The 25,425-nt window shown below is 37.2% G+C and overlaps 1 protein-coding gene across 18 annotated transcripts in view; it reads left to right on the forward strand.

Moving 5' to 3' along the window:
* The window catches only part of NRG1 (neuregulin 1), a 1,026,954-nt gene that overhangs the window by 896,699 nt on the left and 104,830 nt on the right, over nucleotides 1-25,425 (forward strand). Inside the window, exon 1 of one of the 18 annotated variants that reach the window (XM_019642876.1) lies at nucleotides 15,509-17,330. The exons of 15 other annotated variants lie outside the window; for them this stretch is intronic. In XM_019642876.1, the coding sequence (XP_019498421.1) occupies nucleotides 16,673-17,330 (658 nt within the window). In that variant the 5' untranslated portion in view covers nucleotides 15,509-16,672. Of the gene's footprint in view, nucleotides 1-15,508; nucleotides 17,331-25,425 lie in introns of those variants that run through there. 2 more of the 18 variants (XM_019642870.1, XM_019642860.1) reach the window with 2 other exon arrangements.

The raw sequence follows: 25,425 nt of genomic DNA on the forward strand, positions 1-25,425 counted from the left end.
ACCTGTTTCACCTTAGATGGGATTAATGGGATTATTACACATTATCTGAAAATCTGCATATTAACTGATTGGTCGCTGTTCCTCTCCCTGGTGCTGAAGAGTCAGGAGTAAGGGGAATGCCACTGTATCGTTAATAAGGTTGAGTTTGCTTTTATTATCAATAATAATAATAATAATAATAATAATAATAATAAAGTAAATAGTAATATATTTTAATGAGTACCTAACATTTGTCAGGTACTTTCATCTGAGAATAGACGTCATTGGTCTCATTATACAGATGAGAAAACTGCAGAGCTCAGGCAATTCAAAATTTGTCAAGATTATATAACAGGTGACAGAAGCAGGGTGCCACGCCAGCTTCTCTGACTCCATGTCCTATGTTCTTTTTACCCAATGACAGTAAAGGTAGAGAGGGTGGAGAAAAAAACTACCCTCAGAGTGCTCTTTTTGTGACCTCAGTCATATTACCCTCTTTAAAGGTCATGTAATCAGCACAGTTTTGTTTAAAAATGGTCTTTTTTTTCTAATGAGATTACTTGGACCGAATCTGTTCTATGGCTCAAGTTTCCTGTGCAGGGTACAGAAATATATATATATATATATATATATATATATATATATATATATATATATATATATATATATATATATTTACTATGATAAAAGGCATTGAAACTAGGAAGTTTATGTATTTATATAAACAAGTTATTTTTGCTTGGTACTTGGATACTTTAGAAGGACTACCATGAACCTCTTCCCCTTCACCCTGTAGTACACACACATTTGGGAAGGAAGGAGAATGATGAGTGTGTTATAGTAGATAAAAGGTGTATGCATTAAATATCTGAAACTCAGGTTATTGAAAGAAAATAATAAATGTAATAGGTGATATGTAGCCTCAACTACTTCATCCTTGATTTTTATGGTAATTTTGAGATCAATTCTGAGATGCAGAATAAAAACCGTACCTTTTTGTTTATATTCCAGATTGATATGGAAGGTGATGTGGTTTTAACAATTCCTACAGTAACTTTTCTTTTCTTGTGTGTGTGTTTAGATTGACTTACGTTGAGAGATTTTAGGAAGTTTTTTCCAGCCAAGATGGCAGCCTCATCCCTTGCTGCTGTTAACTTTAAAGCATGCAGCCTTTTGTTGCACTGTGGTGTAAATTCCAAGTGACTGATGATGATTAAACAGAAAATGAAAGTTGAATGGCACTATCTCAAAATCTACTTAAAGCCATGACAGGTATCTATCTGTAGCAATATATCAGTTTCAAACACATGAAGAATACAAAATGGTGGCTTATTGTATGGCCAGGTTTTTTTTCTTTGAAATCAAAAGGGAAAAATACCAATGTGTTCTAAAACCAGGATATGGATTTCTAAACAGGGTAGACAATCAAAATACACAATTAATTATACCTGAACTTGAAATCTGATAACTTTGTACCATACCTGTTTTATACCAGTTGTAATGTTCTCATTTGTATACAGATACTATAGTCATATAAAAAAAGAATGTATACTTGTAATTAAAAAGCAAGCACACAAGAAAGATAAGACAAAAGAATTAATTGGGATTACTCCTCTTTCTGCATTGACTGCAAAAGCTGGGTGATCTGAACTGTGCTTCAGCAGTGAGCCCAGGACTCCCTCCAACCCCCAAGGCTCTTTAACATTTGTTATTACTGAGCTATTTTATTTGGCAGGCATCCCTTCTATCTCATCTTCTAATGCACTGGCAAGGTTCCTATTGCCAATAGCTTAGAGCCTACTACTGCTAGGGTAAGCGGCATAGCCGAACTTTCCAGCCTCTGCATCCTTATAAATAATGCATCTGGTTTCCTGTAACTACATGAACCCTTAGACTTTGGTAGGCAAGTCTTTGTTAGTCAGGGTAAAAGAGTTGGGAGATGAACGGTTGGGAAAATAATTGTGGGCAGTTATTTTCACTGATTAGAACCTGATTCCATCATATATGCATTAATCACTGGGTTAATGCTAATGGAATGCTTATGATATTTATAGTAGACATAAACAAGATATATAAAAAGAATATCTTTGCTGATTTAAACTGCATGCTTAATTCAACATGGAAAGTGCTTGTAATGTTAATTTAGGACCTTTGGAAACTCTATTGCCCATAATTAGATCGAATTTACTCCTCATTTTAAAAATGTATTTTAGTTTGCACAGAATTCATTAACTTTTTGGCGTGTGTGTACTTGTCCTCAGAACAATGGTGAGATATTAGTTAAAGATAATAACTGATATCAGGTAGCTTGATGCATAATACATTACTGGCTTTGAAATGAAGAAGAAAAGATGCTATGTTAGTAAGTTAATAGCAAAGTAAGTAATGTATATAATACTTTTATACATCATGTTTATAAACTTTGGTAATTAAAAAAAATATTTTTGAGCTTCAGAGATAGTAGTATTTAAATGAGAAAGCAATTTTTAAAAGTGAAAAGTTTTAACAATATTTTTTAAAATGACCTTTAAACAATGTTAATATAAAAAAAGAAAGTTCCATCCCAGTATATGACCCTTCTTCATTGAACATGCATCATTGGACATTCACAGAATGATAGTGTTTGGCATTAAAATTATGTTGTAAGGACAAAATTTCAAACTGATTCAGATGTCAAATGAGAAATAGGTTACTCTAGGGTCTTGTATACTTTCATCAGAAGTAACTGAAAGAAGGAAAGATCATGTTTCTAACTAGATAAACTATGCTAATCCTGGTATTTTTATTGTTGATTTCTTTAATTACCATCAATTCACATATGAACAGCTCATATATTTATGAAGATGATACCTTATAACTTTAATTGTAAAACTTAGTTGGTCATCTTTAACTTTTGCCATGTCAATGATTTTGCAGCCTCAGTAGTTATCAGAATGTTAGCTCAAATGGTTAATGCTTATTTCTTTGATTCAGGTTGAACTTCCTCATTGATTAAACTAGTTTCTATAAACAACCAATTTGAAATCAGACCTATATCCCTATATCTGTATGTATATACTATTTTTTCTCTTTGATTTTGACTACAATAATTTTTCTATTTTAAAAGGTCAGCATTTCTGTGAAATTGAAACATTTGCTGAGCAATTCGGGAAATGTGGCTAACTAGCCTTTAAAACTGTGCATTGGCATCACCAGTAAATAAGAAGTCTTAAATTGACAAAAAAATTTTAAAAAATAAAATAAAATGTATTAATATTGTGATTTATTTATTTTAATCCACCCACCAAAAATTACCAAGCCAATAACATTTAAAAAGAAAAACAAAACCATCATCTAATTACTATTCTAGCTGAGTCTGTTTGGGTGGGTAGTTTTTATTTATTTTTTATTATTTTATTTTTTGATGGTTACTGAGGATAGAAATAGATGGAGTATGTTTTTCTGCCTCTAATTGTCCAATACTTCTAAAAGCCTCTTTCCTCGACACGGTCCCTTCTGGAATTGAATCTCTGTATTCTTCTATCACTAGTCAAAACAAAACACTATCAGAAGAAAATATTGTCATAACTAAATCCTGAGTGAAGGAAAGCCTAAGATACTTAGACATCATATACAATAAACGATGTTTCCTGACAGGCTCATTTAAAAATAAAAAATCACTCCACAGTATGTCCACCACACAACTAGAATTCACTATAAGACTATATGGATTCTCACTTCTGAAGTATTTTCATTTGTGCCAGATTGGCATTAGGGAAACTAAGTCTTCCGCTAGAATGTATCGGTATGGAAGTAGGAACCACTGCAGTTTCTTTCTCCTTTTTTCTCTGTCTTGTGTAGGGCCTGGCACATATTAGGCACCACTGAATAATTATTGAATGAATGAATGAATGAATGAATGAATGAAGTTATCAAAGGCAACAGGGAAAAGATCCACCTAGAATGTGTCTGGAAAAATGGAGAAAAGGCTTTAAAAACTATATGGGAAATCTGTAGCAGAAGTGGTATTAACTAAAGGCCATACCTCCCTTTTTCACTTTACTATGAACAATTTTTAAGTTGCTGTGATTAAACAATGTTTTGAAATATTATTTAATTTTTTAAAAAAATTTTGAAAGAGAAAAGTTAAATGTTCGTGCTAAACTGGGTTTATGATACGTATTTTTTACCTCATCTTGTTCCTATTAGAAGAAATAGGAGTATGCAACAGTAAGGCATCATATTATTTAGTAAATTTAAGTTGTTTGATTCATGTACTTATTGTCAACATCATTTAAATGAGTCGGCTTTATCATGCCAGATTGAAGTCACACAGCATAATTAACTGGACCGCCCAATACTGAGGATTAAATTCTGGTGTTGGAAAAAGGCATACTGATCTCAGAAGTAAATCTGTCCAAAGTAGAAATTGTGATATGTATGTTATCATTATCGTAATTGTTCTTGTTCTCTTCTCTTCCTCCTCCCGCCCCGCCCCCCACTTCAGTCTTATCTGGATCCAAGTACTGTACAGCACCACAGAAAAATTCCTTCCAACTGTCAAAATTTGCATCATGCCTTCACTCTCGGCAGATTACTTGCTACTTCAGAAAAGAGAGAGACTGTAGGCTGGCCCTTCCTTTCCCTTCCTGCTACCAAATCTATAAGCCCCAACGCAATGCCTGGGACTTAGGCAGCCACTTAGTAAACATTTTTTTGGATGGTGAATGGATAGCTAGATAAATTAACACATATCTTGGATTTTTAGAAATAGTGGCTGTTTTTATTATATATAATGCAGTGACCTTAAATATGAAAGCTACTGCTTTTAGAAGCAGGTCATCCTTAGGTTTTCTATTTTTTACTTGCCAGACTGCGAGAAGTAAGTTTAAATGCTGAGCAGCAAATATCCTCATCAGCTGCTGTATGTTGGCTGAGTTTCAGTAATATCGTTTCATTTTGAGGTGGGCAACTCAAGTATTTAGTCTTGATTTTTTGACAGTGTACATATCACCAAAGTAATTATTTTGTACCCATGCAACACATTTTTTTCCCAGCCATAGATTATTTTAAAATTACCTTCTTCAGAAGTGCAACTAGCTCTGAGCCTGAAATGCCTAAAAATACGTTATCTTCTCACTGCACTTTTATTTCTTGTTTAAATTTCAGAGATTTCTCTCTGCTATTCTTTTGCATCATCAAATGCTTAGGTGCCTTGGAAACTGCTTAGTAGTCATAACTTATCTGAATACATTCTTTGGCTTTAAGGGTGTGAATGGTTAGCAATAATTTAATGTTTGATATACTTATTCAAAAACTTTTTCCTTGAAGTCTTTTTGTGGGTGAAAGAGAAGAATGAGGGGGATTCTTCTGGATGACTTTGGTATCAGTCAGTAGTAGACTACAGTAGTAAACATTTGGAAGGTCATGATAGAAGAAAAGATTGGGCTGAATTCAGGTATTTAACCTGGGGTTAAGAAGACAACCTGAGAATGGATCATTTGCTTGACCTCTAGTGACAGAGTCATGGCACACCTTCCAGGGGGTATTTTTGAGAAACACTTCAGAAGGTTTATGTTTCATTTGAGAAGCCTGTTTAAAACCCTTTTGAACCATTTCAGTTAAGCCTGTCCTTCTTATGGGAGGTGTGTAGGGGTCGAAAGAAGCATATGGTTGAAGCTCTCTGCACTGCAGTGATATGTAAAAGAAGTACTCTTCCTGCTAGGTTAAATTACTCTGCCTGCCTCTTGCCGTCAGTGACATGATTTAGTTAAATACAGATGCTTTTAGAGGGGCTTTGTACTGCATCATAAATATTTAATGGTTTTATAAGATATCTGTATGCATAGCTGGGTGGGAAATACAGCAGTGGAGAAACTCAGCCTCTGCATCAGAGCCTTTGGCCTTATAGTGTGAGCTGACCAGTTGACCATTGAAAAAGATATTTTCAGGATGGGAATGTCATTAGCAATAAAAGGATTCTATTTTTTTTTCCAACAGAATGAAACTTACTAACACTTCTGATTTTGTCAGTAGAGTGAACTGTACAATTTCCCGATTCACATTATTCATAGATGCTGCAATTCCCTAATGATTAAAGTATAGCATAAGAAAATCCCTTCTGAATAAATAAATGGTATGGTGGAAAGGGTCAGGAAAAGCTCTTAGATTTTCTGTAGCAACTAATGGTTTGTCATACAAAGCACTTCATTGTCATTAGCTAATGGTTCAAATTACATGAATCTTATATTCTTGATAAAATTTTGAGATTAATCTTAAAAGTCAATTTCTTAAAGTAAGAGTGGTAGGAGAGGGTTGGGGAGGGGCGCGGGGTGGGGGCGGATCCAGAGGAGGAAGGGGGTGACCAAGCACAGGTTACTGAATGTGGAACTGGTAGATTATCTTGTTCGGCATTGGCTGAGGAGTTTTTATAATAAAACTTACTACAGTAGATTAACATAGGTTCTCTGCCACATATGGTGGCCAGAAACAGCCATGAAGAAATCTTTTTTAAATGTTTTCTAGCATTTTATTATGGAATTTTCAAACCTACAGAAAACTTGAATTATAGAACACACAACTTAAGCCCACTCTCTAGACTTTACAGTTGGTATTTTGCTATATTTGCCTTATCAACTATCTACCCGTTTATCTATCCATCAACATTTTATTTTTGATGCAATTTCAAGTAACTTGCATATATGAGTGCATTTTACCCCCAAATATCCCAGTATGCATGATATATGTTTTTACATCGTTTAGAAATATATATATAAGTGATAGATTAGGCCAACAAATAGAGTATAGGTTTGTCTGGGATGAGTCATCGTATTTGGACCTGGGATTTTTCTAGTCATCATATTTCAGAGTGTAACTCAGTCATCAGAAGCCTTCTTTTTCCTGTTCCTGACAATCATTCCTTCCCCTATGCCAGTCTTCTAATTCTCCAAATTAAAAGCAGACATAACCCTGGCTCACCAATTCTCAGATATTGGCAATCCTTGATATTGTATGTGTTGGAACCATTGCAATAATGTTAGGCAGATCCCTATTTTGAGGTGACAATCTTTCCTGAAGGTGAGCTCCTTTCCATCCTCTAGAGTCTCTTTATTGTATACCTTCCTATCTAAGCATAAAGCTCATTGTAATGTGTCCGTTGTTTAACAAATTTCTGATCTCCAACCTGTTCTCAGTAAAAGTTATTGGGGTCAACCACCCACAGTCTGTGTGTTCCATCAGTGTGATGAAATGCTGTTGAATTACTGAGTTCAAATATGAATATTGTCCCTGAATAACTTCCAGAAAGAGGGCCTGAATGTTCACTAGAATTGTGACCAAAAGTGGTCATGGGAGCATTAAATAGAGTAAACTTTCAAGTAGACACAGTCACAGTGAACATTCAAAGTGAGATATTTCTATAGAGATAACCCGTGGCAGTAGTGACACAAAATCTAAGCCCTCCACTCTACTGTCCTTTTCTATCTACATTGGCACAAAGTTACTAAAGAGCTTTCCTTTGTAAAAACGAGTTGAAAGGAGAGGAGCAATAAACCTGAATTCTGGTCTTGTCTCTGAAATTAATGTTGGTGTGACTCCAGGCAGCTTGTTTTTACCTCCTTGGACCTTTATTTTATATATATATACACTATATTTTATATATATATATATATTTTTTTATATATTTTTTATATATTTTATATAAATTTTAAGTATATATAAGTATTTATATAAGTATATATATTTTATATATATATATATATACACTATATATATATATATATAATAAAATTCATGATTAAGGTCTGTTCTAGCTCCAGTATTCAGTCAATGAAAATTTTAAATCTAATTGTTTTTGAGATTACAGTTCATCTTTGCATTAAACCTAAATCCTTTCAACTCCAAATAATTTCTGAAATAAAAAGGAAAGGAAAACGTCATTCTTAAACAAATCTGACTGGAAGTTTTGAATTGGAGGTCAAATCATAAGATATTTTTATCTTATGACTTTCAAATTCATATATTTAAAGTAACAAAAAGTGTAACAATGCAGAAAAAGTTTCCACCTCTTGGACTGAGAAGGAGCAGAAAAATATGAGGCTAGCATTTGATTTTAAATGGGACACTCGCACTTCTATGAGTGAGCATCATAAAGCTGTGACCTTGCAACAGTATTGCTGGTTAGATGGCTCACTCAGAATGCCAAATCAGTGCTGGGAACTGCATACATATTCGTTCTTCCATTTTTTTTTCCTTCAGTGCAACTTTATATTTTCATTTTGATGAGGAACAAGGAGAGAGAACTGTGTAGACTCTGAGGAAAATATGTATTATAAGATGTTTTCTCTGGCTTACGTCTTCTCAAATTTATCCAAGTGGACTATATTTAACAGTAGAACACTTCAGATAATTCCTTTCCCCAAGCTTCCTTTATTCTTGGTCCGTTGTGAGGGTTTATTTTATACATGGCATTGTATGATATTTCAGGGTCTCTTGAGTAGGTGGTATTCTTTTTTAATTAATTCATAAGTGCCTTCACATGTGGACCTTCTCATGCTCAGCCATTTCTATCTGGACAGAAAATTTAAAAATCAAACTAACAAATTTTTAGTGCATTTGTAGACGTGATATGATGTGCTATACTCTGCGTTTCTGGATTGATTTGGGCACCAGTTTATAGAGTCAGCTGACAAGCAACTGAACTATAAACAAATAGCTACTGCCTAAGTATAAATCAAGTTCAATTGCTTCTATTTTTGAAACTTTATGAAATTTGTATTAAGCTAGCATCAATTATCAGATGCATTTTTCTCATGTTTAATTTCTCTTACTGCACCAAAGTACATCCCTTATTATTTTCTTTAAATGAGATTATAATTTTATGCATATGTAAATATATAATTATCCATTGTATTTTTTTTTTAAGATTTTTATTGGGGAATTGACGAAGGGGAAAAGACAAGTTGCTATCCTTTTGTTCCTCAGTCTAGTTGTGGAGAACGTTACTTCACTGGCCCAAGTTGGCACCATCATTGCACTCCTCCCGGGTGAGGCAGATCAGTCTCCAGCTTCTGGAAGGCCGCTCACAGTGGATGCTGGCCGCTCACACTGGCTGCTGGCTACACACGGTAGCCCATGGCAACCCACTGCCACAGGGGCTGCAGCCTATGCCGTCGCTGGCAACTCACAGCAGTGTCACTGGCCCTCATATGTGGGATCCGAACCGGGGCCCTCTGGCGTCCCAAGCCAGCTCTTAAGCAATGCGCCACTTGGCCGGCCCATCCATTGTATTTTTGTTACATTTGCCATAAGGCATGAGGATAAAACAGACAAACAGAAATTCTCTCTTAGCTGTGATGTGACCTTATAGTAGTGAATGTTAATGAAGCAAAGCAAAGATACTTGTTCAAGGAAACTAATCCAATATATACTGCTCTGGTAAACATGAATGACCATCCATGTATATAATGTCATATAGTCACTATAAAGGTAATTTCCCCTTTGGCTTGTCTTCTTTCTATTATACATACACAAGCAGGGTAATTTAATGTTATTTGCATGTATTCGCATAAATAAAACTCCCTCTGAAGTTCCCATGTCTTTGAGTTATTTTCCCATAGTTGACTCATCCCCCTTTAGTAGAGTTTCCACATTGACACCTTCATTCAGCGATGCTTCCTGAATGCCTTCTGTGCGCCAGGCAGATTTGAGGTAGTAGCGATAAAGCGATGCAAACAGACACAAGTGCCTGCCCTTATGGAACTTCCATTCTGCGGTGGGTTTATCACACGTTTCACAAGAAAGCACGCTGGATAGAAAATACAGATAATTCAGAATAACTGCCACTTTCCCCCCATCCTTTGCTCATATTTCTAGTATACTCTAAATAGGGGAATGGATGGAATTGAACAATGAGTAATAATATTTTAAGTATATAAAAATGAGATAGTTACAAACCTTTCTCATTTTCTCATAAAACTTCTTTTGAATTGAAACTCTCAATGACATATCAATTTATTATATCTGTATTTGTGCTTTCAGGTTCCTAGGGATGCAGTATTGCATCTTCAGAATTCATTGCTAATTAATAATTGTCAGAGATTTAATGCCTACTAAAATTTTCTAGAAGAAAGGGCGGCCTGCACATTAAAAAGTCTTACTATTTAGTGCAGTCTGCTAGTGAAACTAGTCATATAGGACGGATTTTCCGTTTAAAGTTAAATATTGGAGAAGCTGAAACCATGGTGAGTGTCCAGTGTAATCGTTTGTTTGTTTGTTTTGTTTGTTGGTTTTTACTGAGTTGGAATTCACATAACATAAAATTAACCATTTTATATGTGAACAATTTATTTGCATTTATCGCAATGTTGCATAACCACCATCTCCATTTGGTTCCAAAACATGTCCAGTGTAATTACAAAAAAAAAATTACTTGTAAAATTAAAAATAAAATAAACTTTGGCTGTATATAACTAATGATTTTACTTATGGGGAGTGAGAAATTAATAGGTTCTCTCAAAGTAAAGTAAACTCATTATAACTATTATGTTTAATAAAAAATATCTTTCTATGTAAAATTCTCACATCCTCATCTTTGAGATCATTTACTATATCTTGAGCTACAAAGGCTCTAAACTCATGAAGAACAAAATGTGCCAGAGTAAATTGATCATCTTGGTACAAAATGAGAACACAGACCCGCGGTCAATATCAAACATTTGATATAACCTCTCATAAAATAATTCTCAAAATTAAGTCACATTGCCTTCTCTGAGAAACTGTTCATTGGGTAAGAATAAAGTATAATCAGAGTCTTCTTAACTCACTCTAAAAGTGGGGAGAAAATACCTTCCCAGTAAGGCGATCACCATTTAGCATTGTGAATAATGTAGAAGAACATTAAATACTACATGGATTTGGTTTACCCTCAGAGAACTCATTTGTTTAGTTGATAAGAGGAAAATTACAGGAAAAACCATTAAATTTTGGTTATTCCCAGTTTTTCATTTATTGAAAGGATCTTTGGTGGTTAAAACTTCAGCATAATGGGGTAACAGAGTTTCCCTAGAACAAAATAAATTCATGAGAGGCATATTTGCAAACAGTCAGAAAAAAATGATAAGAATGTATCTGTACTGGACACTAAATGATCTAAAAAAAATGGAGGGGAGCATGGAGGGTATTTTGAATGGATAGATGATATGAAAAAAGTCTGCAAACTTATTAGAAGTGCCATAATCTGTGCAATTAAATCTGTTAAAAAGAAAACCAAACAAAATCTGTACTGAATAGATAGCAAAGCTCTAGGTTTGGGAGACCTGGTTATTGATAGATCTGACCTTCAAAGAATTGCATTCTTCATTCCTATCTATGCGACATAATTAAATAATAGCACTGACTTTGAAAATATGCCCCAATAATGGTAAAGTAATGCTGGGCCTGTGACTTGGAAGCAAGAGATTCCGTGGTGGAGCTGAGACTCGCGCTGAAGGTTGATTTTCAGATGGGTGGGAAGAGGCTCACAGATCCATTTGGGTACTTCGTCCTCTCTCTCAGAGGAAGCAGCAAGTTTTTAGGCTTACCTTTAGGCCCTGAAGCTTTATTGTGAAATCATGATTTCATAATTCATTAGCAAATAAATAAATCATTATAAGTTATACATACTCATGTCTAAAGATTGTAATCCAAAAGTGAAATGACTGCTGTCATCGTGGTATTAGCATGAGATCAATTCTACTTTTGCAGCTATAAACTTTAGGCGCAAGGATAAACTTTTTCAGAGACAAACGTTTTCAGAGTGAAATAGCCAAAATACAGGAACAAAATAATGTAAAAGAGAAAATAACTTTGGGTGATATGTCAAAAGCAAAATGGTATTTACCGTCCTCTTTCATCTGCCTGAACTATGGTACATACTTCTGATAGTAAAATATAAAATTAATGCAGAACCAAATAGCCTAGCTTGAATTGAGGTAGCAGAGGAATTTCAGTATTTTTTATTTGGTGATATAATGGAATTTTTTTCTTCACTGAAGCTGGCTTAGATGGAAGCTGAAATATTATGAAAGTGGATCAGAAATAAGAGTATATTTTAACTTTGTTCTGCCAGATCCCTTTCTATATTACTGTGTCTCTTCTAGACCTGGGTTGACTTACTGACATTTACTTCCTTACCTTTTGTGGTGGAATAATTGTGGCTGCAAATTCTTTGTCGCTCTCTCCATCAAGATTTATTTGCCCCATCCTTGACTCTCGGGCGGCACTGTGGCTGCTTAGCCAATAGGATGCAGAGGAAATAACCTGTGCGGCTTCCAGATCAAGTCTTTGGGAGGAATGGTAACTTGCACTTCCTCCCTCTCAGAACCCAGCTGCCACCTTGTGATATGCCCAAGTCATATAGCGAGGCCACATGTAGGTGCACCATCCGGAGGTCCCAGCTGAGCTCCTTGCTGATATCTGGCATCAGCTGCCAGTCATGTATGTGAGCCATCTTGAATGTTTCAGCCCAATTGCACCTCTAGCTGTTGCAGCCCCTGCTGACATCAAATGGAGCAGAAGAACCACTTAGCTGAACCCAGTAAACCTGCAGACTAGTGAGATATAATACAGTGGTGGTGTTTTTTAGCTATTTCAGGGCAGTTTGTTTCACAGCAATACACAGCTAAAATAATTTCCCAAAGAAAATCATGGAACAGAGACTGCCGAATAGTTCATTCAATTTAAACTATAAAAAGATAATGTAGAAATAGTCTATGCTTAATCCTTATAACTTCTGAAAATCACTAGGCACAATTTAAAAGGCCCTTATTTTGGAAATTAGGCACCTATACGTTTGTTTACCAACTACATTAAAGTAAGAATGACTATTTCAGGTTCACATATTCTCCCATTGAAGTAATAGGTAAGCAATACATAATCAGATGTATTCTTTGATTTAAAAAGAGAAACAGTATCTTTTCTGCAGAAATAGCATGAGTCAGACTTTTGCTCAGATCTTCGTCCTATAGTTTAAAAGCTGTATGTCCACGTCTAAATTACCTAAGTTGCCTGAGTCTGTGTCTTTATTCTCAAGATGATGTGTACTGTACAGGATTTGTAACAATCAGAAATAATGTGTTAAAAACCTAGCAGAGTTCCTGGCACAAAGGTGAGGCCCAATAAATGTAGCTTTTGTTGTTATGAAGGAGGTGGCAATGTAGGTTTAAAAAGGTAGTGAAAGTGTGTCTCTTATTCATTTTTTAAGGGGATATGGAAATATGGGTGTTCCTTGGCTTTAATGGGGTAAAGCCTAAAGGGTTAAAGTGATATATCCTTGCAGTTCTTCCTACGAGTAGGTATGTTTTATCTGAAGGAGATTCCAACCCCTGATCCCATGTATACTACCCTTCCTCATTTCCTTATTGCTATAGAGGATTTAATAAAGAGTTAAAGGCAACTTTTGGATCCCAGTCTCAAGAGGAAAACCAATGGAAAATTCCTTTTATTCTTTGCCTCTTGTCCTGCTCCCCTTCCTCCATTACATTCACTTTCCGATTTGGTGGGAAACAACTTTAGAAGATGCTGGTTGTCTGCAAGCTGAACTCAGCCCCAAGGTGCCACAAGGTTCTTCTGCCTCACCTACAGAGAGGACACTTGACACAGGTACAGGCCACAGTCTGCCTCCTATAGTTCAGGCAGGGGAAAGAACAGCCGTGGTAGCCCACAGGCCCGTCTCTGTTTTGTCCTAGCCTTTGTATAATGTGCTGTTTTCCTGTGTAAGTGTCGGGCATCTTTAATATAATTAGAGCAGAGCCCAGTAATTTCTTTCTCTGCTGGCTATGTTTGCTCTTAATGAGTAAGGTGAGTAGTTGTTATCGGTATACGTTAAGGACCATTTTTCTTACCTATGGGTTACTGTTCTAGGTATCTCTCTTCCCTGCCTACTTGGGTTACCTGAACCCCATTTTGGTCTTTGAAATTTAGATGACCTTGACTGTGGACGAAATGCCGATGTATTATACTTGAGTGTAATATTGGTTTGGGGCAGAATTGAGAAGTGAAGTGCCACAGATTTAAAGTGGGTGATCTCTAAAGGATATATAAAGTACCCTAATTTAGCATAAACATGTACTTGCTTATATTGTTTTTGAATATTTGCATGAATATTGATAATTAAAATCTTAATGCCTCCCAGTTTGAATACTATAAGTGATTCAATATAGATTTTCTGTGATATAAAATTTCATGCCCACTGCTAGAATCTTTAGGAAACCTCTCACTGCTTTAAAATCAAATAGTTCAAGCTAGAAAAAATGGGCATAGGGATTATTTTTAAAAACTGGTTTGGGGTATCTAAGTGCAGGTTATGTAGAGTTGAACTTAAGGGTAACTCATTTTGTCCATAAGCTTGCCATAGTCGTAATTACAATTATGCAAACTGGTTCAGGCTTTTATTGTTGTTAGCTATAGACTGAAAACACATTTTAAGGTATTAATACTCCTTAAATTATAATTATGAACTAATTTCATCTTGAAAGAAATTATAATATTTTTATCTTATGCCCACTTACAGCTTGAAAATAATTCAAAGCAGTGGAGATTGCGCTATACAAAATGTAAAATGCTTAAAGCAGGTTTTCTCAGGACTCGAGCCCTAAATTTTATTGCTTCTGGGACTCGTATGATGGTTATATAATGGAGATTTAGAGACGGTTTTTAAGACTCCTATTGACATAGGTGAGCAAAATGGTTCCTTGGAAACCATTCAGGTGTCCAGTCACAACAGAGAGTGGATTAAAGGCTCAGATGCATAAAGTGTGCACTGACATGCAACAAACGGGACGTTTAGGGGAGACTGCCTCTATTAAGGACAGCACATTTCTGTTGGTCTTTTAGTAACTGCTGTTTTTAAAAGAGGGAAGAAAATCAGCATTGAAACTATCTGTAAGGTAAAGCTATTGAAACCTAACCCACAAGGCATGCTCTTAAAGAAAACCTCTTCTTAATACTTGCAGCGTGGTTATAGCTGAAGACATGTGGTATATATTACAGCGTCTAGGGAATTCAAACCTCCGCAGTGTAGAGTCACAGGGAAGGCTAATTTCAAAATGAGGTGGTAGCCTGTGCTCCCTTGGTACATAGCTCTGTTACTTACCGGTGTTTCTTATTAGCTTGACATTAGTCTAGGTCTGCAGTGGGTGGGACAGGGACGTGGAAATGTAAAGGGGGCCACAGTAAGGATATAGGAACCTCCCCCTCCCCTTTGCGGCTCCCCGCTCCAGCATACACTCAGCCCTTCACACTGGACATTACAAAGTCTTACAGAATCATTGCGAGAGGGGCTGAAGGCAGAGCTGTCCATGGTTAGAAATGTTCTGTTTGAAAACCAGGTAATAACAGTCCTGTTGGTGAACAAAACTTGTTAGAGGGCTGGGGAAGGAATGCTATGTCTCAGCAGCAGGCAGGGAGAAATTGCTGTTGAAAAGCTCACCTCTCTAGGGAGGAATCAGATATCAGACTTTGCCAAGCCTCAGGTCCAACCCATAAGGTCCCACCTACAGCCCCCGCCCCATCCCAGCTTTGTTAGATTGCTAGCATCCATCGCTAGCTTTCTCTGACCCAACAGTGGATGAAGGAAAGAGAGCCGGCAAGACTAAAAGCGAGCAAGGTGGGGGTGGAAGGCTGGGGCAGCTTTTGCAGAGAGAAAAAGAGAAAAGGAAGAAAAGGGGTGGGGGCCATGGGGGACTGCGCTTAACTGGTGCCTGCCTGCTTCTCTTTGATTTGATGGCCTTTATCCCTTCTAATTGGATAAAATAGGAAGTCACTGGCAGTTCTGTGTTGCTGGGTATACTGATCTCACTCAGACCAGCCAGCCGCTCTAGAGTGCAGATAGAGGGTGGGGGTTGGGAGAGGAGGGTGGAAAAAGAAAGAGCCTGAAAGAGAGAGAGAGAGAGAACGTCTTTGAATGAGGAGGGGAAAGAAAGAGAAAGAGACTATGAAGAAGGGGAGCGCCGCAGAGGAAGAAAGTGAATGAGTGCCCAGGAAGGACAAAGAGGAGTGGTTGCGGGTGGGGGTGGAGGCAGGGCGGGGAGGGGAGTCACCGCCCCTCCTGGCCGCACTCTTCCCTTCAGATCCCTCTGCGATGATACTGTTTGCAGTGATGCTCGGAGGGCAGGCACCTGCTGCTCTGTAATGATTCAGCCTCTTTCAGCCGTCGCGTTAACACAACAGGATGCTGTTGCTACTGTCGCTGCTGCCTCTTCTGCCACCGCCGCTGCTGCCGCCTCCGCCGCCAGCGCTGGTCCTGCTTTTGCTCTTACTTCTACTGCATGACAGTTGTTTCCTCCATCTAAGCAGACACCAGCTTCAGATGCTTGAGGTGAGAAACATGCCTTTCAGTTTGGGCTACTGGTTCACTTAAGCGACCAACAATCAGCTTGCTTTCTAGTTTGGCCCCTGTCCTCTTGATCAGCCGGGATGGCTTGGAGACGCATTTAAAGGAACTGCAAAAGTGGCCCAGACACAGTAGTAAAAGAATTACGATATACTTTTATTGGGTAGTTGCTAGAAGCTTTTCTTCCCCCCTTCCTTCCTCCTGAACTCCTCTTGCTTTTGGATAATGGCCTTGGACTTGGACGACTTATCGATTTCCCCCTGGAAGATGCTGTATCATTTGGTTGGGGGGGGCTCTGCATGGTAATGGACCGTGAGTTAGGCCGGGCCTTCTGGAGGTGAGCCGATGGAGATCTATTCCCCAGACATGTCTGAGGTATCTGCCGAGAGGTCCTCCAGCCCCTCCACTCAGCTGAGTGCAGACCCATCTCTTGTCGGGCTTCCGGCAGCAGAAGACATGCCAGACACCCAGACTGAAGATGGGAGAACCCCGGGACTGGCACTGCCCTGCTGCGTCTGCCTGGAAGCCGAGCGCCTCAGAGGTTGTCTCAACTCGGAGAGAATCTGCATCGTCCCCATTCTGGCATGCCTAGTCAGCCTCTGCCTCTGCATTGCCGGCCTCAAGTGGGTGTTCGTGGACAAGATATTTGAGTATGACTCTCCTACTCACCTTGACCCTGGGGGGTTAGGCCAGGACCCTATTATTTCTCTGGATCCAACTGCTGCCTCAGCTGTGTGGGTGTCATCTGAGGCATATACTTCACCTGTCTCCAGGGCTCAATCTGAAACTGAGGTTCAAGTTACAGTGCAAGTTAACAATGGCGTTGTGTCCTCTGAACCTTCCTCAGTACCAACCCCAAAGAATCGCATTTTTGCTTTTTCTTTCCTGCCATCCACGGCACCGTCCTTCCCTTCACCCACTCGGAACCCTGAGGTGAGAACACCCAAGTCAGCAACTCAGCCACAAACAACAGAAACTAATCTCCAAACTGCTCCTAAACTTTGTAAGTAGAGAGAGTGATGACAAATAAAGGACAGGGGTGGGCTCGAGGTCCTAAAAAGTGTTCTCTAGAGCATGTAGCTGTTTTCTCCACGTATTTTAATTGCATGGTTTTGTGTAAGCATATCATGTGACCGGGATGCTTGGGGTGGCATTGAGGAGATGAGTAAAAAGATCAGATAAACTGCTGGTATGAATCAGTGCTCTGACAGCAGCTCCCTCCAGACAGATTGTTAAACCTGAGATAGGGGACCCAATACTTCAGCATCTTTGCGTCATGCTTGAGTTTAAGTCAAATTCAATTTATTTATAACACTTCTTAAAATATCAAACCACCCTTTATTTTTTATGTAAATGTAGCTTCCAACTAGCGGTGAGTATGACTTTGTGTCCTCCCGTTTCCCAGGCAGACTTCCTGTCACCTCTCTTCACCTTTCCATTACCCTCTGCCTCTCAGCAATCCCAAGTTGCCTGGTATCTTTCTCCATCTCTTCTCTCTGTTCCCCTAAGCACTTCTCCTCACATATGTACTTTATAATTGGTTCTTCCTGCTATTGCATCAAGTCTTTAGACATGTGCAGTGCTCACCTCTCATCAGCATCAGAAGCTTGCTGTCCTGCCCAGATTGTAGTTTCGGTTACTGAGCACTTCTTAGGGGCAGCTTTATTTTATTCAGGACACCGTACAATTCTGCATGAAATGATTTCCCCAAATGAGTCTTGTCTTCTGTAATCAGATGTTTAATTAACATCCTTGGTGGCCATTAAAAAGCACAAGATCCATTAGGAAGGTACATGGCGTTTTTCTTAGACATGTGTTATTTGCCTGTCAGACTGCAGCATCCCAGCTTAATCACCTCTGAGTGAAGAGAGCCCACAGACTTAAAGTCACACAGAACCATATGCTGCTGTTTGTACTGGGTCATTGCAATGCTCTGTAATGGAAAGTTGACAAGGATGAAATCATGACTAGTCAGGTTGGTCTAAACATCAGTATAGACGGGAAGGGTTGTCTATAGCTTTTAAACAACATGTTTCTAATCTACTTTTATTTCTCTGTCTTTTATCACTATTTACTATTGGTGAATATTTTCTTAGTAGAAAACAAGTAAAAAATCCAAGAATTTTGTTCTTAATAATGTATGTAAAATCTCTTCGAGTTAAAGGATAGCTGAGGGTAAGGGTTTAGTGATGAAATACCCCTTCTGTTTCCCTCTAGACATTAATGAATAATAAAGAATATCTCTTCCAGACATTATGTTCAGCAGGAGGCAGAGACATGTGTTATAGAAACACAGATAAACTTGATTTGTGCTTGTGACTCAAGATGGTTTTGTATACACCAGTTTCAATGGCAAAGATTAAAAGAGAGAGAGAGAGAGAGAGAGAGAGGGGGAGGCTTGTTTTTCAGGTGTAATTAGGGACGAAGCTCCTTTCTGCAGACACTGCTTTGTATCTTTATCAAATCCCTAAAGCATCATTAAAGGTCTGACAGATATCACTGCATTCGCCGCCTCTTCCCACCTGGCAAAGTGACCGGGAAATAATACCCAGATGAAATGACAGGCTATAAAAAGCAAGCACAGATCCTGCAAAGAGAAGCAAAATTCACCAGGAAGACAAGGTTACTCCTTTGTCTTTTGCATTTAAACTCAAGTCTTTAATGAAAATGTGGCCGAATAGGTTTAGTTGCCCAGAAAAAGAAAGAGGACTCTTTAAAAACTCTTCCGTTAAATTCTATAATTTTATCATCTGAGGAAAGCAAGCAAACAAAGACACATCCAGCACATTTTCCTGGTCTAGGACCATGTCCAAAAGTATGTTGTGACTTCTTGAGAAGTTATTTTTTAAGGTGAATTCTTCTAGTAAGTGTTTTAATAGAGTATACATTCCATATAGTTTCTTTCTTTTTTTTTTTCTTTTTAATTTTTTTTCCAAGCCAGGGCATTGATTTTCTGGCATTTGCATTGAGTGGACAAGATTTACTGCTGCTTAAAAGCATCACAGTGACCAGTTCTGGCCAGATGCACAGCTGCAGCCTTCTGAAGTGCGTTGGAAATAAGCCTGGAAAAGGAGTCTGCGAAGTAGTCTCCTCCTGAAAAGTTAAAGGTAGACAGTTGGTTAACTCTGTGCAGCCTATAGGGTTTTCTGTGTGGGAAACTCTGTATTAATTTTTTGGGGCTATGCCTGAAAATGACCAAATCACTAGCATCCTGACAATTGAGTCTTCCCCCCCCCCCCAAAGGATAGTTCCATGGAGCTTTGTTTTCAGACACTCATAAGTGGTAGCTTTTGTTGTTTAAAAAGCTTGTAACCATTAACTAAAGGGAAGCAAGAAAGGGGGGAAAAAGCTTGCAATTAGATTTTGTCATTTTGTAATCTCTTTCCCTTTTTTTTTCTTTTCAACGAAGAAAGTATTGCTTAGTCAGAGAAACAGAGAAAAACAGAGTTTTCCTTTCATCATGTCTATTTTTCACGTGAACTAAGCATCGTAGTGTATATTTTTAAATGACATTAACGTATCTGCAAGATGCTCTTGATCGGTTTCAGGACTTTATTCTCCCTTTTCTATCTGTCTCAGCATATTCAGAATAGTATGCACAGAGCTGTAGCCGTCAAGGTCATAGTCTGTTGAGGGCTAATTGATTCTTCTCTATCCTGGAGCCTGAGAGAGTGGAAGAGAGACAATCCTAGTAATTGTGTCTGCTGTGTTATTTCCCAAACCAATCTACCTACTAGTATTAGGGTTTTAATCTAAAATAATACTAGAATTACTCCCTACTCACTGACTCTTTCAAAATTAAAACATTCTTTGTCTTTATTATAATGAAAGGCAAACTATAACATTTTAAATTTCTTGTAGATATAGTGGTTATGCCAGGTTTTCTAAAATGGGTGTTTCCTTCATAAGGTAACATAAATTCATCTTTTTACCATAATAATCTATACACACAGATAGAGCTTAAGAGCTAACACAGGGCTGGATACATATATGTATACATATTTAATTCTGAAGTTTTTCTGTGTGTGATACTGGTTTCCTACTACCACAGTCATTATATCACCACAATAATAGTTAAGCTTTTATTTTTCATAAAGTCACATAATATTTGAACCATTAATTTGTAGGGGTTTTTTTGTTTTGTTTTCTTTTTTTTTTGCCTGTACTTTTAAATTTTTCTTATCCTCTATCTATGTAGAAAGAACTGACTCTAGGAGATTGCAAACTTAGATTACTATAAAAAGAGCTGATTAATTAAATTGTAGCCAGGAAACTGTGGTGCCTTCTTGAAAGAAAATGTATTTCTGGATGGGAGAGGCTGCTTGACAACAGATGCTTAGGTACAAGAATGTATTAGTATTTTCATCTTAGGCCAAATTTGTTTTGCTTTGTCTTAAATCTTTCTAATGGGTTGCATGGCAAACCATTGTTACCACAGTGACAATATGAATCACTACCATGAGCAAAAGCTCAACACGATTAATTTAATTTACCAAAGGATTTCTTCCCTTCAATTTAAAACTGCCATTCATTTTAAGCCTAGTAGATTCTTCTAGATCTTTGAAACTGTACTTGTAGGTATTTTAGAATGGTGATTTCAAATGACTTTTCTCCATTCTGACCAGACATGTTTAAAGCCCATGACATTAAAAACTGGAAGAAACTGAAAGATCCTCAGTTGGAACCAAATCATTTTATAAATTTATGGTGAGGAAACCCAGACTCTGAAAGATTTAATGAAGTTCTTTTACTAAATTTCACAAAACCCTTGAAGGTTTAGTGAAATCCGGAATAGTAGAAAACAGAGCAGTGTCCTGTCTCCCAGAATTTAAACCCCGGACACTGCTGTTTTTCTCCTGTCTTCATGAGAGTTAGAGCTGGAGATTAACTCCGGTAGTGTAAGTGGCATCTTACCCACAGGAAAGTACTTCAAGTGGGACCACCAGTCAGGTGTGTATAGCTCAGACTATTAAAATTAAATTATATTTTCACCTTCTTGTTTTGCTCTTAGTAAATTTTTAATAGTGGTACGCTTTTCCCTTTTTTTTTTTTTTTTGACCATCCCTAAAATGTTCAGCTTGCTGTTGAAAATAGCTTGGGTTTTCTAGGGTGAGTTCTTTCCTGGCGTGTACCAGATGGCTAAATGGCTCACCTCTTTTCTGCACATCCCACTTTGATTGCTTCTCCTTGTTCCTTTATGATACCTAGATCAGTTTTTTCTTTTTTCCTTCCTCTCTCTTCCCATCTTCCCAATTCTATCTTGAATCTTTCTTATTTTTGTAATTATGCTATTTTGGCTTTATATGTCAATGTTTCATTGCCTTCTAAGAGATCAAAGCATTTTCACCTGCCTTTTTCATATATACTAACTTTATTACATTTTAATACTGAATGGTGTTTACACATATTACAAAGATATGAAACAAAAAAATTGTCTCCAGCCAGTGAACAATGTGCTGGTTTGTTATTGACAAAACCAATTCAAACTTTTGTTCCTCTTCTTTATCTCTCTCACTTCTTTTCCTTAGGATGCTTCATGCCATTTTCTCTGCTGACTCTTTTACATGTTTGTACAAATCAGCATTTCTGCATTCCCAGAAAATCATTATGCCCCAAACCATATGTCTTTGTTCTTCTTCCTCCCTTTTCCTTTTTAATAACACCTCATAGTATCATTTTAAAGTAGGAATGAAGAGATAATTTATAAATTGAGAAATAGAAACATAAAAATGCCATGACTTTAATCTAAAGTTAAGCTTAGAAAGCCCCTAAGAATTATAGTATAACTCGCGTCCACTGAATCTTTTGGACTATTAAACCATAAACTATACCATGTCTACTTTTATATTCATGTATCCATTTTTATGATTTTTGTTATATGTCAATGATTCTCTTATTTCCTCTTTCTTCATTCCATGAATATACATTAAGCACCTACTATGTGCCAGGCATGGTTCTAGATTGGTTATATGGCAATGAAAAATGGTAAAAGTGCTTGCCCTCATAGAGCTTATGTTCTAATGGATTTTCAGAATTTAGGTGCACAACTCAATGTGAGCTATTTCTTTACTTGCCTATACATATATCTCTGAATTCAACATTTCTTCTCTTTACCTTCATTCACATTTTGACAACAACTCCTCGTCTTCCCTTAGTATGTTCTTCTTCTAGTATTGTGAAAATAGCAGACTTGCCGGCAATGTCCACATCTTAAAGTGACACCAGTCCCACCTCTGCTCCCAACAAGTTGGGTAACTTTGTGTGATTTATGTTTGGCCTGTGTGGCACTATTTAAACAAACGATTGGAGTGGTTATAAAAAATAATACCTGTCTAGCTCTGTAGGAGCAGTCTCTTAAGTGGAAAATATATACACAATTTTTCTAGCACATAAGGATTCCAAGATTATTTTCATGTTCTAGAAAGCTGATAGCTGTAAATGTTTTTTTGGTTTTTTTTTTTATTTTTTGGTCCTATTTTCTATTTATTATTCTGGCTGACAGAACAAGAGTATTAAAATATCCCCAAGGAATTTTAGTCCTACTGTCCAGAGAAAGGCGAGACTCTGCCATTAAGTTTTTTAGTTCTCCAACTGAATAAAAACTTGGGTTTATGTATCATTCACATGAAGACTAGAAGTGAAGAAAGTTAATGCTCATCATCTTAAACTTCGCTACAATCTTTACTGCAGTGAATTTAATCACTGTTTTGTGTATGTCTGAGTGAGCATTCCAAAGAATAATATAATCAACATTCTGTAATCATAGAATTTTATATATTATGTTGAACATTTATAGAGATTACCTGAGTGACTAGCAAAGTGGGGAAATTCAGATCTGGAAAAGCAAAGTGACTTGCCCAAGGTCTCTACAGCTAATTAGTGTCAGCACTGATACTAAAACAGAAATGATCCTTTGCTTCGCTATACCCTGCTCTTGTTTTCTAAACTGTTTCTAGCATAAGAATACAGTAGTCCCCGCTTTTCTGCCATTTGGCTTTCTGCGATTTCAGTTACCCACGGTCAACTGTGGTCCAAAAATATTCAATGGAAAATTACAGAAATCAACAATTCATAAGTTTTGAATTGCAAGCTGTTGTGAGTAGCATGATCAAATCACACTCCAGCCTGCTCGTAACTTGAATCATCCCTTTGTCCCTTGTATCTACACTGTAGACACTCCCCTCTCATTGGTCACTTTGTAGACACCTCAGTTATTGGATCAGTTAGTTATCAGAGAAAGAGAAAGAGAGAGAAAGAGAGAGAGAGATAGAGAGAGACCACGTTCACATAACTTATTAGAGTATATTGTTATCATTGTTCTATTTGATTATTGGTTATTGTTAATCTCTTACTGTGCCTAATTTACAAATTAAACTTTTATCATAGGCATGTATGTATAGGAAAAGCCATAATGTATAGGGTTCTGTACTACGTGCAATTTCAGGCATTCACTGGGGGGTCTTGGAACATATCCCCTGTGAATAAGGGGGGACTACTGTAAATATTATTTTAATTGAAATAATTTTGACTTTCCTGTTTATTATTTAAATCCTAATTAGTAAAACTTTCATCCCTCCATTGCAGATGTCTTCTTTAGAGAACAGAGAATTTTGCCTCCATGATTCTGATCAGTATTAGACATCCCTCTGGAGGGGAGGTTAGACATCCCTCTTCCAACAGCACAGTATATGGGAGAATTTTCTAACAATCAAAGTTTTCCCATCAGAAATGTGCTACTTATTTGGAAAGAATTTACTTTCTTCTTAATGGAACTATTCAAGTCGTGACACTGTTGAGGGAGATTCGTGTTCCAAGGAGATTATTGAATATAGTTCCCGCTACAGTCTCTTACAGCTCCGATTCCCTACCACTTGTCCTAAGGCATTGGCTTTCCAGTTAGGCAGACTTCCATTTAACCCTATCTGCTCTGCTTCATGGCCTTGAACTAGTTAGAGCATCCCTCTGAATCTGTGCCCTCACTTACATTTGAGATTAGTAGTATGCATTTGTTGGGGCTGTTCAGGAGATTAAATGAGATATTGGAAAACACGTTTTAGGACTAAAATACAGAGACTGAAACTAGTACCAATTTTCTCCCGCATTCTGTGACTCCCTATTTACTTTATTCTTTCTTCCTTTGATCTTGACCAGAGTGGTTTTGTAACAAAGTTTGGAGAGTAGGTTTGGGACTATGGGGAAGGTTATGAAAAACTTAGAAGTAAGGTAAGAGGCATCATGGTGAAGTGGAAATTCTACTAGAAACATCGCATTCCAAATTCTACCATTTATAAGCTATATGACCTTAAGCAAATCATCAGCACTTGAGATGTAGTTTTTATATCCAAGCAAATGAGGATGTTAATACCTAAGACTCTCACAAGGTTGTGTTAAATACTAAATAACTTACTGTTATGTGAGAAAAATACCTTATAGGTATGACAGGTTTAAGAAGTATTAACTTCTTTTTCTTCCTCTCTTTCAGTGTTCATATATACATGTATTCACAAGTGTTAACATTCCTAGGAATAAATTGTGGGGAGTTTTAACAGGTGAATTAATTTGTCTTAGAAAGACATAGAAGTTTACTAATTTCTTGAACCGTCGTGCCATAAAAAGAGTGGCTCCTCCAATGTCCATAAAATTTGGCTAGAATACATGGATTATTACTCGTTAGGTAATGTCCAAAAATCATGGTGTGAAGGGCTTTTTATAGGCAGAATGATAAAGTCTTACTTGTTAGAGAGAAAAAGACAGGTGGTTACTATAATTGTGTTTGTCAAGGAATTATCTTCTGTGGGAAGATTGAGGGGAAAAAAAGGAATTCATACAGTTTAAATGTAGTGCATGGGAAAAGGTAGGCTGGAAAGATCACGGATCCTTCTTGATCTGAATGCAAATTTTATTAACCCTTTTTATTGTTGCAAACTGGGATTTCCACACCCTTAAAGATAGAATTAAGCTGTTTTCAGCATTTTCACGAAACCCATGGAAATAAGTTTACACAGAATACTTTTACATGAGCCAAATTAAATGTAGAAGTTCTTTTAATTTGGTTAAAATAAACCATATATATATATATATATATATATATATATATA

Source organism: Hipposideros armiger, unplaced genomic scaffold (assembly GCF_001890085.2).
Source record: "Hipposideros armiger isolate ML-2016 unplaced genomic scaffold, ASM189008v1 scaffold_73, whole genome shotgun sequence".
NCBI lineage: Eukaryota > Metazoa > Chordata > Mammalia > Chiroptera > Hipposideridae > Hipposideros > Hipposideros armiger.